At 46.8% G+C, this 15,723-nt stretch overlaps 1 protein-coding gene across 1 annotated transcript in view; it reads right to left on the reverse strand.

The window, feature by feature from the left end:
• Nucleotides 1-15,723, reverse strand: part of FRAS1 (Fraser extracellular matrix complex subunit 1) — a 160,441-nt gene that overhangs the window by 100,295 nt on the left and 44,423 nt on the right. The window contains exons 3-6 of the mRNA XM_048049754.2: nt 7,983-8,090; nt 5,118-5,210; nt 3,152-3,311; nt 2,446-2,579 (exon numbers count right to left, since the gene is read on the reverse strand). Coding sequence (XP_047905711.2) covers nt 2,446-2,579; nt 3,152-3,311; nt 5,118-5,210; nt 7,983-8,090 — 495 coding nt within the window. The remainder of the gene's footprint in view (nt 1-2,445; nt 2,580-3,151; nt 3,312-5,117; nt 5,211-7,982; nt 8,091-15,723) is intronic.

A 15,723-nucleotide genomic window follows, 5' to 3' on the forward strand; every position in this document is an offset into this window, starting at 1 on the left:
ACATCAATATAACTGTTCCTTCAGGCCTCAAATTCCACCTGTTCAAAACGTGAAATCCCCCAGCTACAACACCATGTACATGCAATGATTGGGAATGGGCACAGTACTGTTCACCAACACCTCCCTCCAGCCACATCAGGATGACTGCAGGACTGACTTGTGGACTGAAAGTAGTGCAGAAATGCTCAAGCATTATCATGTCATCTCCTTTGTAAATCAAATCACTAGGTCTTAAAGAAAAAGTGGATGACTTTGTATAAAACTTAGCAACCACAGGTTTGCCAGCAGAGTTAAAAGAACTCATTCACCGTGGGTTTTGTTGGGATAGCATAACGAAGACCTTCTGTTTGGTTCTTCTGGTGGCTTACTGGCCAGAGATAACTAGTGGCAAAGCTCCCTGCAGACAAGTACGTGCAGTGAGCTCAATCTGCCAGACATTCATTCTGCACTGGAAGCAAGAAGCGAGCTGGGTTGCACGTTCAGGGAGAACACATGCCCAGAAAGCATGTTCTTCACTCCTGACATTTTTCATGTTGTCTTAACATTGAGCTAAAAAGTTAGGGCTTGCCCTGCCCCACAGATCCTCTTCTCCTATGGTGGGACATACTCAGGTGCCCTACTGCATGCAGCAAGCATTTTTGAAGTTGCTCTCACTCAGCACTAAGGCACAACTTCTATCCGAACGATGGAAAATGAGTTTAATAATGGTGTCATCCTGTGGGGTGAAGTTATTTATTCACTTTTGACAAGGAGTTGAGAAGGAAGAAAGGGAGAGGGATAAAAGACACATGCAAGAAAATGTTAGGTGCGATCAAGACCAGAACAGAATCCCCACACATCCTGTCAACGCTCCTTCCACTAGGCATGTTTCCTTGGCTGGAAACAACTGGAGCCCCATCAGAATTGGCTTTCTGCTACATTAACTTGTGTGCTTTCAGCTGATTATTCTCAGATACATCACGGCAACAACACAGTAATTTCTGTTTCCACTAATTAAATCCTAATGATTAGCTGATTAAACATTAGTGCAATCAGTCAGCAGGCAACATCAGTCCATTTGGGGTGGGAAAGGGAGGAATGTAAAGCAGGCATAAATCTGTTTTAATGCACAGTACTTAGTCAACTAATAGTAATTGAATATCTCCAGACAAAGCAAAACAATTAGCATGCAGAGAAACAGGTGGGTTTTCCTTCTATCGAAAAAAAAAAAGCGTTAACTGCACAAGCATCTGGTCCAGTAATAGTAATCTGGGTAAGCATCAATAGGAAAAAAGGTTTATGACTACTGCTTTTTTTTTTTTTTTCCTTGGTGTTACAAGGAAGTGCACTCAGCTGAAGCACACATTTTAAGGGAGCTTAACTTCTGGATTCAGCATTTGAGCGTGACAATAGATAAAAACATTCATGGGAAATGGCAGCCCCTATAAAACAAAGTGAAGGTCAGAAGGAGGGACTCCCAGGGAGCCAGCTCCTGCATTTCCAAGAGGTCCTTAGCATGGCATACTGTTGTAAGGGAGCACACTGAGATGCCCAAAAAACCTGCTACAATGGGCTCAATGAAAAGAAACCAAAGAGCGTAACACGCCCTCAAGCACTTCCACTACGTAATATAATAAACAGAATTTAGAAAAAATCAAATCAGTTTTATAGAGCGTATTGTGCATACTTTGCTGTCTTTACTGACCAGTGTGTTGGCACTGTATATAATCCTGTGGTGTTTTGGTTGGTTTTATCACTGCCTAAGTGCTAAGAAGTCATCGTTTGTCCACAGCAAAGACCTCAGAGACAGAAATGTCCCAATTCTCTCATTTGATCTAAAACAGAGAGTCACTATTTGAGCTTGGGTAAGTCATCTTACCGTTTTTTTATTTTTTTTAAACACAAGCAGATGTAAGGAATAGTGCTCTGAGACTTCTGTTTTGGCTGAAATTGTCTTATTTCTAAGGGGAATTTTACCAGCATTTGACTGGTGAAATTTGACTGACTTTTTCAACGGTATTTCTACAGTTCTTGTAAAAAAAAAAAAAAAGTCCAAAGCTGCAAGCCAAATACTAAAGTTTATGAAGATAAACTCCCGTTAAAATCTTGTGCTTTCGTTCCTTCCCCCAGAGAAATAAAAACATTTTCTGATCCTTCCTACATCATTTTTTTAATTATAAAACCAAAACCGCAGTTTCTTTAGAGAGTATTTGTGCTCATTCAGCCAGCAAATGCATGATAAGAGTAAATTGGTGGGGAAGGAACGTAGAGGGGAGGAGATGGACAGCACATTTATACCGACAGACTTATCCATCACTCCACACATCAAAACTCCCTTTTTCAAATCTCCCACTTGTCACGCAGAAGATGTGCCTGCTAACTTGTACATCAGTGTGAGAAATGGATCTTGCCAAGGGAAAGAAGGCAGTCAGGAGCAGCGTCCCTGGAAGGCCGACGAGTCCTGACCTGGTTGCACAGCACAGGCTGGCAGGAAGCTGTGAAGCACTGAGTCACGCCATCCCTGCAGACACATTTGGAGCACTGACCGAGGCGCCAGTCCTCACCATCCCGGAACAAGCGGCCATCAAAGTAGCAGGGCTCTAAGAGATAATAAAACATCGGGTCATTTTCTTTTTCAGTGTCCCTTAATCCCTTTTCCATCACCCACAGTTAAAACACAGACTTTATGCATCTCAGAATTCAAAATTCTGTTCTGTCAAAGCAGAAAATAAGGATAACAATTTCAACTGTTTCCAAGGGTTTTAGACTTGAGAATTAAGAGCTCTGGATGCACTTCGGCCACTAGATTTTAGCAAGAAGAGGTATCCAATACCTCAGACATTTCTGGAACTTGCAGTCCAAGTCTGTAAGTGCCTAAAGTATCCTCCCTACATAGGAAATATCTGCATTCTTCTCCCTCAAATTGCAATAGCCATAATAAAGAGCTATTAGGCACATCTGCTTACTGCTGAAATCTTATCATTTGCTACTGGCCTGGGGATGAAGCTGTTAAAAATGTAAACACGGTAGAAGAACAGAAAGAGAATTGAGTGAAACACTTGACCCCGGTGTCTTCCGAACAGAACAGAATGCAAAAAGAAAAGCTCTCCGAATTTGCCAGCCAGGGAGATCACTGCAGCCAGAGAGTGTCCTGTTCAGATGCGATACTCACCGCCAAGGCCCACACAGGTGGGACAGCAGGCTCCCTGAGCAGTGTACTGCAGCTCCCCTCTTCCACAAGCCAGGGCTGGGCAGCCCGTGTGGGTGCAGTTCACCTTCCCGTGGGCACAGGAGCACAGGACACATCCAGAGCTGGCCCACTGTGTGCCGTGCTGCAGCGCAGAACACAACCAAAGGCAGAGAAAATACATCCATGAATCCAGCTGCCAACGAGACCTGTGAATACATCTCCTTTTTGAGCCTCCCCATAATAGTATTTAGCTTCACTCTTCTGCCAGCCCAATCAAGCTTTGTACATCGTAACCCTTACTTCTGGCAGCACTACTGGGGCAAAAAATAGGTTAAAATTGGTGACGTAGCAGCCCTGCAGACCAGCCGAATCCCCCCAAGCGCAGAAGCATCCAGCAATAACCCCCTGCCTGTACCTCCTCTCCACTACAGCTTCTACAGGGTGGACGTTCTCTTTAGGGAAACATTCAAGAGGTGCCCCAACACACACATGACAACACTGAACACCCCCTGCCCCATATACTTCAGCTCTTCACTACGAGTAAAATCTCATTAGCTTTGCTTATTCATTAATGCAGCAACAAATATCTCTGCCCTGAGGCAGGGTGAGGAAAAATTGGCCCTAAGAAGAAAGATGTCAGTGTATTGTAATGCTCTCCAACAGAGAACGTTAATTTTTACAAAACACACAGTATTAAATTAGGCAGGGAGAAAAATAGCTCTTGTTAGATAAAGGATACAGCTTTCCTTCGATGCAGCTGCCATCAGGGCCAGTGCTGCTAGCTAGACACTTGCAGGATGAAGTCATAAAGCACTACGCTGGCCTAATGACAAAAGAGAAAACTTCTTCCTTCAGGCAATCTGTGCCAACCATCAGAACGAGACTTTGTACTGCCAAAAAACTTTGTTTGATGTTGCCCTCACACAGGAATTTGGGTGTGACATGTGGCACATATACAAATACGCTGGCTGTGGTCCCCACGGGCATGCCTACTTGTTCTCCTGACTTGAGTCCCAAAGGACAGACTTAAAAAGAGCCGAATGGCAAAAGCCATAGCTAGAGTACAACAGAACAAAATGCAGCAATAGCAACAAGAAATACAATGTAATATAACACACTATCACCCAAATCAGGGGTACAAAGAAATACGAGAAAAGGATGGATGAGCTAAGTATTCCAGTCTTTGACTGGATTGCAACAGGTTCGTGCTGGTTGTGCCAGATGCTGAAATACTATTACAACTTCCATCTGAAACACAGACTGTAAGGTCCAGATATTCAAATATATCTGGGCATTTCAGCATATTTCTTAAGATTTGGACCTGAACTGCCTCTTATCAAACAAAAAGGTCTGTAAGAGACCACACATAGGACTCAGGTTCACTGTTAAGCCATTTTTTCCCGTATGCCTATTGTTCAGCATGATTCATTAACTACTACCCACGAATCTTTATTTTTTTTCCTATCTATAGACACTTACTCTTATTGGTTTGGCCTTCCAGATCCCCTAGGTGAAACCACATGCTGAAAGCTGCTTCTTGAATAATTTGGGATTATGAAATACATAAACCCAATTTGCATGACAACAATCAATCTCTACCAGCATACATGGCTGCTGATAGAAAAGCCTTCTTTCAGGCTAGCTAATACACCAAGTTCAACGTGTTTTGCTTCTCCTAACGTTACTAATTTGTCTCAACAATCCACAGAAACAGCAAATGGGACATTTTCTCCTGTTAAGCCAAGCAGGACACAATATTGCTCAAAGACTCATCCCCTTATTGCAAACCCTGCAGACCAAACTCCTGTTTTATTATCTGATAGTAACAGAATACAGCCCAATAACCCATCCTTCATGTCGGCTAAGCATCCTTCACTGACATGAAACAGTCCGAGAGCTGGAAACTGGAAAGGATTGTCCCTGCCGAGGAACGTGACAGAGCACTCACGCTGTGGATCTGTCCTTCATGCTGGCAAAATCCTTCAGCTCTTGAGGCACAATCAGGGCAGCACTTGTTGGGGGCTATTTGAAGCACTTCTCCCTGAAAAGACACAAGAATCCAATAAGCCATGCATGTAAAACAGAGAGTTTCAGATGAAGTGAAAGATATGGGGCCTGGCTGGACCCAATGCTCTCAGTTTAAAGAGAAAATACATTATTACAGAAGACCCCTTGCTGAGAGCCATCACATCATTTTGCTGTATTTGACATTCTGCCTTTAAAGCAACAGGAGCAGAACTTACACTCCTAACAGTGCAATCGGAAAATCCCCAGCAGGACTAGTTTTCAGATCAGAACAAAGAATAATAACTGGAAAGCACTTATCCAAGACAACAAATGAGATTATTCACCGACTGTTCTCTGAGGAACGTGGTACAACCATAATTTTTTCAATAGACAAAAGTTCTCTACATGTACAGGATGGATCTCAGTCTAACATTTTGCATCCTGTTCAGCTGCAGGGAAAGAGATGATGCTGATGGAAGCAACTCATTGAACAAAGGGAACAACACATCAGTGAAGGCATCAGCCAGCATGGGGAAAGATCTTGGCCTCCTGTCTTTGAAACGTTTCCACAAACCCTCCAAAGCAACGCTTTCATGTTCCTCTCAGCTGCATGTTAAACCTTACTGCGCAAGGGTGTCTGTCACTGATGGCAGCAGCATCTGAGGGCCCTGACACGGCCTTAGAGGTACCACAGATCACAGCATTTTTCTCCCACAGCTAATAAAAAAAAATCAAAGCACCAGACAATTCTACTGATGTGAGCACAGCAGCTGGAGAGGAAGAAAGCAGAAACAGAAACTAGAGAAGGTTCAGAAAGAGAACTGCAGAAATATTTTTACCAACAAGACTACCTTCTTCAAAATATTGCAAAAGTGTTTCCCAGGAGACAATCTCCATCCTTTCTTTCCCCAAGGTTAAGGCCAACCTTCAAGGGATTGTTCGTGCTCAGGAGGGATTCATTATCTGTTTTGTTTTAACAAAAAACGAAGGCTGTGCAATGCCCCAAATTGTCTTACTTGTTACCTCCTTAGTTGTTTAATAAACATGAGCAGAATGATTTGAAATGTCACAAGGTTTCACTGTTTTCTAAAAGAAACATTTGGATTTTTCAAACTGAAAAAAAGTTTTTTTACTTCAAGATTTCCTTCAATGTCAGATTTTTAGGAGGTGGAACACAAAATTAAATATTTAATTTATCTTAAACCATTAAATTGTATTCAGCTGTGATCCTGGTGAAGGGAAACTGTTGTGGGTTGTTGGGGTGGTTTTTGGTTCACACAACGGAAACAGTTTTTGCTGCTTTTACGTCTGTTTGGAACATTCGTTCTTTCAGCCTGCCCATGTGCAAAGAAGGTCTGTACACCCAGCAGAAGGCTGTACATACATGTGCAGAATTCCACTTGGGTGTGCTTTTTGTAGACTTCCTTTTTTTTCTTTTATTTTTTTTATGCCTCGTTGCAATATTAGCATAAATCTCATAATAAGCAGATAAGAAATAAACCATGGAGAGGGATGGCGATTTCTGACCTTGTTGATCAGCGGCCAGAATTTTCAAGGATGATCAAGATTTCTGAGGGTTGATCCAATTCTTCTCCCCATTTAAGTGGCCACACCTTTACATAAGACTTAAAATTCTTCGTCTTTAAGATTACCGATATCAAGGAGTCTCAGAGATTCATTTCACACTGTAAATCTATTTTCCATTATCAGCATTACAGTTCCTACCTTTTCATTCATCTGTGTTGTTTTTTTTTTTTAAATGAACATCATCCTCTCTAGCCCACTCATTATTAGGTGCACCATGACAGCTTTCTTCTTTTTATTTCTCTCTTCTTTAGCAGAAAAATTCTTAAAATCTCAGTCTTGTCTTAATCAACCCACAGTGATAATGATGGGGGAAAACAGTAAGGATGAAAATTATTTCCCTGTTAATGCTGTCATACTGAAAAACATTTCAACTAGGTTCGTAAAGCAATATAATTATTATATTGGCAGTGCCTCTTTAAAACACTAATTTTTATTGTCATTCATGCGTACTACCCCAGTCACCCAGATGCTAACGCAACGCCAATTCCATGGCCAATTAGCTACAACCATTAATGAAGGCTCAGACAGAGGAAGATAAACAGGAGACAATGAAAGCTCAACAACCATCACAGGGCACAAGAAGAGGGAAGACAATCTCAGCTCTGTTGTTGTTCGTCAGAGCAGAAAGCGTCCGTCTGCCTGGGTGACAGCGACCCAGCTCGGCGTTCAAATGAAGGGTGAGTGGAAGCTGGGCTCCTGCCGGGAGGTCCGAGCCCACTTCAGGGGCTCCCTGCAGGGACCAGACAGCCCCTGGAGCACGGGCAGCCCGCACGGCGCTCCACCAGCAAGCCTCTGGCTGGAGCGTGGTGATGCAAACAAAAGCTTCTCACGCTGGGATATGCCTTTCATCGGGCTGTCCTTGAGGAGGAGCGAACGTGCACAAAGACTGTGCCTGACCCTGGGCAGTCACACACACCCTGGGAGGGAAAGCGTGATTTCACTGCTCCCTCTTGCTTCCCCTAAACCCTGCTGGGAATCAGACCCTCACGTTCAAAGGGAGCTGCATGGAGGCCGCTGAGCACACAAGCCTGATGCAGAAGTCCAATTGCCCCCGCCATACCTTTATGTGTAACACCCCGTGTGCATGCCCACGTGAACGTTTTAACATACAACTATTCCAGGAGCTGAAAGCAGAAGGCTGGGAGCTACAGGATGACCTGACATTGCTCCTACCAGCCAGAAGAGATCAGCTGGCGGCGGGATGGCTGCAGCCCCTTACCTTCTGGAAGTCACACTGGGGGTGTCTGCAGACTATAGGCTCACAGGTGATGACATTGCTACGGCAGCGGCACTCTTGGCATGAATCTGGCTTCCAAATTGTGTTATTCTGCAAACAAACATGACGTTTTAAGTTAGACCCACGCTGCAGAAGGTGTGCGTTACTTTAGGTGACCGTACATGGCTCACGTAGCTCAAAACAGACAGGCTGGCAGAGTTAAGTCTCCCTCCCATACGCTTATCAATCACAACTTTGGTACCACAAATCCAAACGCACAGCTGAAAGACACGGGCACGCGTGGCAAATAACCAGCTCCAAAGGCAAGATAGCTGAGAGGACATAATCTCTATACTCTCTTGTGAAACTTCTCTACCCACAGTTTGTGCAAGGGCACCTGAGCCACCTTTGAGGCTACCCCAGCCCTGGGCAGACATCTGTGGCAGCACACACCCCAGCATGTGCTGCTGGGGGGCAATGCACAGGAAAATACGGACAGCCTCGACTCCAAGGGAGCTCCTGCTGAATGCAACATTCAACATTTTGAGCCTGCAAGGAAAGCAAAAGTTCAGGAGTCAAAACCATCTCCCGTTCGGTTCTTCAGTCAAAACCAAAACCGAGCTTCTTGCGTTGGGCTGTAAGATGGGAGGAAAGGCCCGAGGAGCGTTATTAATGCCTGGGCAGGCAGAGGAGGCTCTGCCTGGTCGCACCCATTCCATGCCGACACGGAGGAGCCCTGACCACGCAGGTGGTCCGGCACGCTCAGAACCAGCGGTCACCGCCGCTCGGTCAGGGTGCCCAACCGGAAGGCCCGCAGCTAATTTGCAGAGGTTTTCGCCACCGCTGCCTGACCCCTCTCCGTTCCCCCCGCACCGAGGTCACGATCCCATGCCGCCGCCAGGCTGTCATAAGCCATCTCAGGCCCTCGCCCAGCTGCTTGGGCGCTTGCCAGACTTCCCCTCCCCTCCCGTCAGTTTCTCCAAGGTCTGAGCAGCCTCTCGGGACTCGTTACTTCTGGCGAGACACGCGGAAAACAAAGCTCGCCTTCCCTGTTCCCCTGAACGCTGACTTCCAGCTCTCCTGACACCGCACCGCAACACCAGAGAAGCAGCCAGGTCTGCCTGCTCCTGCTTTCCTAGGAAAATGAGCCTGATGAAGAAGAAAATCTGCCTCAAGAGCCAGAGAAGCTTCTAGCACGCCCCGCACCAGCTTTGGCAGAGAAAGGGGCTGCGGCTGGATTTGTGACACAGGGAAAACAGCAGCACGTCCTGGCACTGGGTCAGGGGGAGCAGGCTCCCTGCTGGCACGCGGGGCTCTCTGCTAGAGGAGGTGGCAGCTCCTGAGGCAGAAGGCTGGCACCCCGGGCATCCCCAGAGCTGGGTGCAGATAAGCAGAGCAGAATGAAGTGCAGACAGGGGCTCTGGTGGGCCTCCTCCCTCGCAGGCAGCATACGAGCAGTGGGTATCCCAGGGGAGGCACGCAGCTGGGTCGGATTTGTCTGGCAAGGTTCAGCCCAGCAGAACAGCGAAGGTTAGTCAGCGAGCACAACGAGAGCATCCCCCCGCGAGGAGTGCTGTGCCTTGCTACGGACAGCCAGCTGTTGGTGTTCCTGTCACTCGAAGGCTTTCTCAAAAGGTAATGCAAATGGAAAAGAGTCCCTCGATCTTGCAGTGAGAAGAAGGAGAGAAGTGAGGGAAGGAGCCTCTCTTCCACTTACCATCAGTAAGCCTTGAAGTTCCACGGCTAAATTTGCCTGTTCTTACTTACAGAGTCTCGGTGCCTCCGTAAGACATCTCACAAAAGCAAGGGTTTGCTGCTGGGATGCTTACTGGGTAACCCACAGGGTGAGCGCTTTGCTGCCTTGGTTTCAGGAAGCTCTCCTCTTGCCTGCGCTCAGCTCCTCTGCAGTCGCCAGCTCTCCCGTGCCAAACACCCTCTCTCCAGCAGTTTAAAAAAGCAGCTGGTAGCTACACGCAGAGGTATTACCACTGATACAATTGCTCTATCCATATTTTATTATCTGCTTTATTATTGCTTTATTATTGCCTCCCTTGGGAAACAGAGCTCTTTATCCAAACAAAATTGCTTAATCTGTGACACCGAATCAACAGCGCAACAGCGCAGACCTGCAAGCGGGAGGATAACCAGAAATCCTAATGCCTCCTCACTGCTCTTCGTCGATATCAAACAATGCTCTTCACTCGTAGCAAAGCTCACAAAGGAACAAACGCTCGGGCAGGATCAGGAATTTCGGGAGATGCTCTGCTGAGGACGGTGGCAGCGCTCACCCCAAGCACAGCAAGGATGGCAGCAAGCCCCTCGGGGCAGGCTATCCACAGGCAGAGAGGAGGTCGGTTCTGCTCGGGTGATACAGCTGGGTCTCTCCTCTCCTACACGCAGCTGTGGCTGCAGGGCAGAAATCTAGAAAGCGTCTCTGCCAGCAGACTTACTGCACAGCTACAGAATAAATTCAGGTTAAGTTATGTACATGCAAAGCTTGAGCTAGCACACGTGCTGTGGTCAACTCTTCCAGCTCTCTTTAGCAAACCCGTACCACACTCAGATCCCCTTTAACACCACGATCATACCCACGACTCCTAACATCTTCCCACTGGCAAAAAGCAGCGTTTAATCATCAAACCCGTGTGACAGACCTATTGATTTATTCGTGCTCGTTTGTTTCCAGCTGGAGGGGGAACCCGAGAACGGTGGGTGGCGAGGGAGAACATCTGTGCACAGAAGACGATGCCAGCGTTGAGAAGCAGCAGTCCGCTTTTCAAAACCGGCAGCTCGCTGCAGGGTGAGGCTGCTGGCACACCACGGGGCTGCTGCTGGCCACGGGGAGAGGAAAGGGAGAGAGCAGGTGGAGCACCTCGTCACTTGGGGGTGCACATACCGCCGCTCACAAGGGGCAGCTGGGGCTCTAAGCCTTCACCCTGTAGCCTCTCGATTTTAATTTAAAAAAATAAGCGGTATTTCTATGGAGGAATGGTGGCCAAAGGACTCATACGGCAAGCGATCAGTGCTGAGCCAGCCTTACACACATTTGGAGATGCAAATGCTCAAGTTTCTGCTAAAAACAACTTCCTCCCCTGACTTCTCCCTCCCTCATTTTCTATTGTTTCTGTATTGCAATATATTTCCATATTTCTATATCTCTATTTCTACCCAGCAGAGTGGGTCTCCCTGGGGGCTCAAATCAGCTTTTTTCCAAATCCTCCAAAGGCGAGAACCTGAACTGGACCCCGGGGTACCCAGTACATGCCTGCAGCCACCCGCAGGTGTCAATGACTTTCATTTGCTGGTGGCAGACCAACACCTGCACATCACCGCAGGGTTTCAGGAATTCGGAGAACTACTGCCTGATTTTTCAGATGTGAGAGCTTTCCAAGCAGCTCACAGATCTCACCATTCAACGTTCAGCTCCAGACTGCTGGCTGTGGAGCACCAGACCTGAAATCAAATTTAAAAATCTGACTCCTGGCGACAATCAATTTTACTGATCTCTCTACGGGAAGGCAGGGGTTTTATCTGCTGTAATGCTACCAAATGTCTGAACGTTACAGCCACGGCAAATTGAGCAAAACACCACGTCCCAGCTATGAGCCATGTGAGGTGCAAGCCATTTCATCCTTTGGGATGGTTCAGAAGAGCAGGACGCCTCCTCCGTACGCTTGGTGGAAATACAGAGAGGAACTGGGAGGTTACTGCAAAGGTTACTTTCGGGTGGTGTGGCTGGGTACTGACTATTTTAGGACCACGTTTAAAACTAATTTTAACGCGCTCCCTGCACACACACAAGTGTGTTGCTAACAGCTGCTAATGCAGAAAAGCACAACACGATTTATCAGTGCCTACGCGGCGCCTATCAGTGCCTCCTAACCTGGAAATGCAGACTGTAATCTTTCACTGCCAGTATTTTCATTATTCTTTATTTTTTCCCATTTCAAACATGCCTCGATGGTTAAGACAACCAAAGAGGGGCCAGCACCTTGTGTACGTTCTCCCCACTTTTGCCCCCAGCTAACCACGAGCACTCGGTGAGCCCAAGCCCCTGGATAACGTGCTCAAAGGCACACACAAAGAAACTGGAAAGTTCCTAGATATTACCACTTACAACAGACAGCAAAACTTTACTCTGCAGACACTTAAAGAAGAGCTGTAAATCCACGTTACATCTTTTCTAAGGCACTGAGCCTCGGTGGATAAGCAATGTGCTACAATTTAAGCACCACATTCCTATCCTGTTAGGAGTGTACTTTTATCAGCGACAATTTAAGGGGCTTTTTCCTTACAAGTGCTAATATAATTAACAGTATAAATAATGAAATACTGTGCACAGAACACTTTGAAGATAGAAAGCGTTCCTTAAGCACCGAGCAGTGCCATTAGGATTAATTAATTCTCTGGCTTTCCCTACATCAAAAGAAGAAGGGATCCCGACTCAGCCCAACTTTCAATGCTGAGCCACAAGGAGAGCGACGTGCGCTACCTGTGCGCTGCGCACAACAGGGACCACAGTGCAAGGTGTGCTTCCAAGCCTCCAGAGCTGCAGGCACCCGGACACAACACAAAACAAGCCCCAAGGCACTGGAGCACAGCACGAGCACTCGGTGGCTTCGGAGAATACTGATGAGGAGAAAAAGGTTGGAGAGAAAGCCTAATAGCTGCACTCAGAGGGAAGACTGAGAAGAGAGGGTGTCTGCTGTTATCACCGAAAACAGCCCGTGCTTTATTCTAGTGCAGTGGCTGGAAATGGGGAGAGTGCAACAGCGGGTTTGTGTCCCCCCCTCCCATCGCTTAGAGCTTTGTGAAAATGCTCAGGCAGTCCATAAAATGCCACTGGATGCTGCATTTCCCCCGCAGCACAGCAGGCTCACAGACCTGGTCATCTGGCTGGGACACTGCTGCCATGAGTAAGCAGGGCAAAACCAGCAGTCTGCAGCTGAAGCCTGAATTTTAGCCAAGAACCAAGCTTGAAATTTCTACCACCACGCTGCAAACGGCATGGCTGGCGTTGCTTACCGGGCGCCCTCCTAATTCCCTTTCCTGCTGGTAGGAGAAACCATCAAACTGGATGCAGAGAGGCCCGGGAGCGGCAGGTATCGGGTGTCTAGGAGGAGGAATCCTAGGCTGCTTTGTTGAAACCGCGGGCAGAGCCCGGAGCAATTACACTTTTGGTAACAATTACCAGCATCAGCCACCAGCTGCCAAGTGAGGAGACTTGGCAGCTCGATAGTACTGCTTTCATTTCTCATTTCCACTCCAATTAGCTGACAATACCGGGCAATTGGCAGAAGAAACCCAGACGTAAGGGAAGCTGAGAGCGCGCTCCGTGGGCTGCGGAGTGGATCCGTGAACGGAGCGATGAGGAGATGAAAGTAGCTCAGACACATAAAGGATTCCTGGTGCCCGGCGAGGCTTAGACTTTGTGTTTTATCCTGCGTAACAGGCAGCAGTTGCCAAAGCCGAGTGTGTTTGCAAATCTGGTGTGTGATCACGTATAACACCCCCTGACAATGGCCTTGCAGTGGGCTTATTACAGCATGCTCCTAGGGAGAAGGACGCGGACATGGCTCGGTCTCTGAAACCAAAAGGCAATTTGGCTGATCTCACTGGAAGATCTCACTGCGTCCCTAGGAGAGAACAGAGCAGTGAAGGCAGAGCCCACAGCTGGATTATCAACACGTCAGCAGGAGCACATCGCTTCAGGAACTGGCACCTCTTTTTCCCCTTCTTCCACCCAGGGAGTTAAAAAGCCACGCATTAAAGCAAGGCACTGTTTCCAAATACGGTCCATCAGTCTGATGCTTTTCTAGGTCTTGTGGTTGAGGGTTATGTCTTTTACCAGATGCACTGGCCTTTTAAATATCAAGGGTCTACAAATACCACTTTCCAACAATCCTAAGTAGCTTCAGAGACAGGAGGAAGATGAAGCAGGTATTCTTCTATCACCCAGGTGCTGCTGCAAGCTTCATCCTCCCTTTCATACCGACACAAACCCCATCACTTAGCTCTCAAACCAACTGAATTCCCCATGACCAAACAGCGTATATGAATTAAAACAAATTTTGGAAGTCGTCGGCTCTAATCATGATTTAAATCTTTGTTTAGACCAACAAGTCAATTGTTTTTCTGCAGCAATTTCTGCAAAGGTTAATACATTCTGATTGCTAACCATTAAAGTATATTCATCTGCAGTCAAATACATCCTTTATAATAAATACTGTGTATTTTTTCTCCTGGCTGGAAGAAACACTACCACCTTATTAATAATCCCTTACGTGACTGTAGTTTACCCCACTTTTATTCTGATTCTTACACATTCTTTCCCTGTTGCAATCAATTCGTGGCCATACTTCTAAAACGACAAGTTAACAGCAATGCTATTTCTAAAACACTCTCTATGAGTTCAATGATTTCCTCTGCGTTGAGTACGTAAGAAAAATAATTTTAGGAGAACTTTTTGCTTTTAAAAGCATTTAATTAAAAGTAACAGATGCATCCCACTGAGTTTTTAAGAACTGGTGGATCTCGGCCCAGATTTTAATGCTGAAAGGTATTTTTCCCCTGTGCCTTTTAAAAGCCCCAATCAGACAGGTGAGAACACAAAGACAGACACTTGTGTTTCTTCCAAAAACGCCCTCCATGCAGTTCACAGTTCAGAGACTTCCTAAGCCAGAAGTCGTGCTGCTGCATTTAATCACGCTTACGGCTTTCTCCCCTGTGCATTTGTCCACTCTCCCCTTGAATCCAGGTAAACTTTAAGCATCGATATTTCACAGCAAGGTTTTAGCGCTTAACCACACAGGGAGCGAAAACAGCATCTCCCTGGTGGAGAAGCACAGCCTGCACCGTGCTGTTGTGAAGCAGGGGCAAAAACGGGGGTCAGGCAAATAAATGGCAGGATAATGCACCGGATCCTTGCAGAGAGCGGACATTTTCCCAGGACGGCAGCTGAGAATAGCTATGGGCAGGCAGGGAGCAACAGAGGGAATAAAGAGGAAAGCCTGGAAGACTCACACTCCACTCCTACTTCTGCAGGCGACTCCTGAGCTCTCAGGCAAGATCTTTCTCTCCTCTGTGCTTGCACCACCCTTCCCATCCTGTGCCTATGCCTTATTTCCAGGCACTTAGAGCAGTCTTTCTTATTCCTTCTCCAGCATTTGGCACTGCGTGCCCTGATCTCAAGGCCTGAAAAGGAGCCGGTGCCAGGGTGTCTGAACCAAGCCAGCACAGAAATGGCAGTGCTGCCGATCCTTGCCTGCCCCCACGCATGCCATGGGGCCGTGAACAAACCCCTTGCACACACGCCTTCACCGCAGCGAGCTCGGAAAGGGCCCGTGGAGAGATGACCATTAAACAAGAAAGGGTTTTTCCATTTACTTTCCTCTTCTGCAAACTTTTTCCACGCCCAGTTGTGCGTTAGGTTTGATGAAGCACACACCCCAGCAATTCTCCCCAGCATACAGAAAAACATTTGGGGTTCTCCTGTTCTGGTTCCTCCTCGTCCTCTACTTCATGTTTCTTAGCCTGCCACCTGACAAATTGCAGACATCCTCCCACAAATGACTTCTGAATGGATACCAAACCCAGAATATTTGATTGGGAAAAAAAGAGGTAAAGGACTGATTGAACCTAAGCTTGATCAAAGCTTTAATTATAGCATTTATTCGGGTATGATGGCTACCTCCGGAGCAGCAAAAGTCACATTCTCTGGCGTGTGATAGCCTGCGTGCACAGC

Source organism: Anser cygnoides, chromosome 4 (genome assembly GCF_040182565.1).
Source record: "Anser cygnoides isolate HZ-2024a breed goose chromosome 4, Taihu_goose_T2T_genome, whole genome shotgun sequence".
Classification (NCBI taxonomy): domain Eukaryota; kingdom Metazoa; phylum Chordata; class Aves; order Anseriformes; family Anatidae; genus Anser; species Anser cygnoides.